This window comes from Halyomorpha halys, unplaced genomic scaffold (genome assembly GCF_000696795.3).
Source record: "Halyomorpha halys isolate HHAL.00 unplaced genomic scaffold, Hhal_1.1 Scaffold1562.1, whole genome shotgun sequence".
Taxonomy (NCBI): domain Eukaryota; kingdom Metazoa; phylum Arthropoda; class Insecta; order Hemiptera; family Pentatomidae; genus Halyomorpha; species Halyomorpha halys.
Genome location: NW_027114097.1, coordinates 161,645 through 164,449, shown reverse-complemented (window position 1 = coordinate 164,449; position 2,805 = coordinate 161,645). Strand labels below are relative to the sequence as shown.

The 2,805-nt window shown below is 30.1% G+C and overlaps 1 protein-coding gene across 2 annotated transcripts in view; it reads left to right on the top strand.

Moving 5' to 3' along the window:
- Positions 1-1,042: 1,042 nt before the first annotated feature.
- Positions 1,043-2,805, top strand: part of LOC106690063 (c-Myc-binding protein) — a 2,207-nt gene continuing 444 nt past the window's right edge. For both annotated transcript variants that reach the window (XM_014435334.2, XM_014435333.2), the window contains exons 1-2: positions 1,043-1,152; positions 1,736-1,857. In XM_014435334.2, coding sequence (XP_014290820.1) covers positions 1,138-1,152; positions 1,736-1,857 — 137 coding nt within the window. In that variant the 5' untranslated portion in view covers positions 1,043-1,137. The remainder of the gene's footprint in view (positions 1,153-1,735; positions 1,858-2,805) is intronic.

The following is a 2,805-nucleotide window of genomic DNA, read 5'->3' as shown; positions in this document are numbered from 1 at the left end:
TGACTTTATTACATTCATTCTTAAGTACAAGTACCAGCAATGTCTATCCCTTTATTAAGGTTTCTTCCTCTATGTGTCAAATGAATAATTTTAATAGATCTCAGCTTTGCCCCTCAACCTCTTTATCGGTATTGAAAAACGATGGAGGCCGTGAGAGAGTACTTTTACTAATACTAGTGAAAATTTACAAAAGTTTGAGACATCAACGTAATGGCGATGAGTATCATTCGTGCACAATCATTCAAAATTCCTGATGTTATGTATCAAAAATTATTACTATATTTCAATTTGTGGCATTATGCATAAACAGGTATTGTGGCAATGTTTTCATTACTGAACTTTTGTTAAAAATCAAACTTGAATCCTGGTGTGTTGGAAGTTTTTATTATGAAAGATAGATTAGTGTTTATGAATTTAGAAATATTACTTGTGACCAGATTTTTTGAAGTAAAAAAAGGAAAAAAGCAAAATCGTGGAGTAAATAATCCTGACGTGCATAGAACACCCAAATCCTGCAATGTTAATAACACCCAAAAATATTAATACATGGAATGTTTACCTAAACTTATTCGAATCAAGTAAAACTTGCTAAATAATTTTTACTCATACACTAACACAGAACTTAAAAAAATAAAATTTTGTCCATAATTGAAGAGCTATGAAAAAAGCTAACAATATTAAAATATTTTATATTCAAATTATGAAGACTGAAATCCATTTTTTCTAAAACTACCTCAATTTTAAATTTAATAAAAAATACAAATTATATGAACCATCCTTCTTACCTGAATCAGGAACTATTAGAACACCCATGAAAAGTGGTTAGTCTTGAAATTTCTAGAATTATATTTAAAGAATAATTAATATTTTTTTACTAATTGGACTAGAAAAAAATCTCAAATTCAAAAGCTGCCTGTTAGCAATTATGCATTAAATAAATCCCCTATCTATTATTAATTATGAGAAACAACATTCTTTCGTGTAATCCCATTTAATGGTGTGTGTGTTAATATTTATGAATCGAACAGGATATCGATTACAACAGTTGTTTACATGTGTTCAAAAAATTAATTTTTTATTCATTAAATAAGGTTAGCATTAAATGGTATCTATCATATTGTTCGGGGAGAAGGAATAATGACAACAACACAGGTATTGTTTACTTGCAACAAATCTTAATTAGTAATTAACTTATGTTATTTAACCGTGCTCGATCAAAGAAAACATAGAGCACGACTCTTGTCAGGGATGGCCTAGCTTACTCTACTTCAAGCAGAAAGTGAAGCCAAAAAAAGGGGAGTTAACCACACCTTCGGGTTTCAGGTTTATATTGAGATAAAGAGCTATGTCCGCCAATGATATCTACACTAAAACAGAACGCATTATTTCTTTGGCGCGCCCCTGGTGTTCTTTAAAAGTGAAGCTAAAAAAGGAGAACCTTATCCATTTTTAGCTTCACTTTTTCTGGCAGTTTACCTCTTCCATTATACTGAAGTTCTTATCAACAAACACTACGCAATCCTACATTATTTATTTAACCATTCAAAAGTTTTAATTTAGTAAAATATTAATTTATTTTTGAAATTAATTTTACTGAATATAGCAAAACTTTTTTTTAAAAGTTTTTAGGGAAACGTTTTACCACAGAACCTCTTATTAAACTATATTCGGCACTTTATTTGTTATATTGTCATATGTTTCTTAAGCCGCACGTTTTAAACTGATAATGTTGCAGGAAAAAGATGAAAAATTGCACGAATTTTGGCAGTACATTGATAAGTGCAAGGTTATGGAATCGTTGACAGAAGCCTTTACAGACCTTTGCAATGAACCAGAAAAACCAAGGGACGTCTTGGAGTATCCTTTGAATATGTTTTTCATATTTATAGTTGTCTATCTATCCTTTTATATATTATTTCAATCAAAACTAATTAGCATATAACTTTTCGGAAATTAGAAAAAAAATCTTCTTCCTCGACGCTACAGCTCGGATCGGGCCTGGGCCTACTGAAGAAGAAATTTCTTCCACTCGTTCCTGTCCTGTACCTTATGTCACCAACAGAAAAAAAACCTTTGGAACTAAATCGTTTCAGAATTTCATTTCCCTTAAGAATCAATCATCATACTTCAGGTATTTTTGTCCAGTCTAGAAGACTGCTTGAAAGTACTTGTTATGATAATACTACCTCAATAAATAAAAACCTTTGTTATAAAAACGTATTATTGAGGGAAATTCGATTTTTCAAATTTTTAGAAACATTAAAAAAAATGTTTTAAATATAATCTTTACACTTTCTTGAGACTGTTTATTATTGTTTGAATAAATAAGTTGTATCCAATTATATTCTCAAAACAATTTATATTTCTTTATGAGTCGACGTTTCGGCCATCCTCAATGAGAGTCTTAATACAATTTTAAAATACTTTTTACAGGCTATTCCGTCCAGGTAATTTATTTCAATCCACACTTACCCTATTTTGTCAATTCTTCATAGTAATTAAATAGGAGTATTGTTGTGATAAATTTAAAATTGATGTGGTTCTAACATTGTATTAAGATTGTTCTTCAGAATGGCCAAATTGGCCGAAACGTTGGACTTATAAAGAAATATAAATTCTTTTGAGACTAAAATTGAATAAAATTTAGCTATGCAAACAATCGTTTTAAGTTTTAGGGGGTTTTCTCTAGTAGGGCTCGTCAGATTGAAAAAATTTCCTATCTAGAATCGTTTTAAAATTAGCGACCTTTCTAGAATCCTGTAATAAAAATACCTACTTCAGTTGAAAATGTCGATTAGTGCGCTG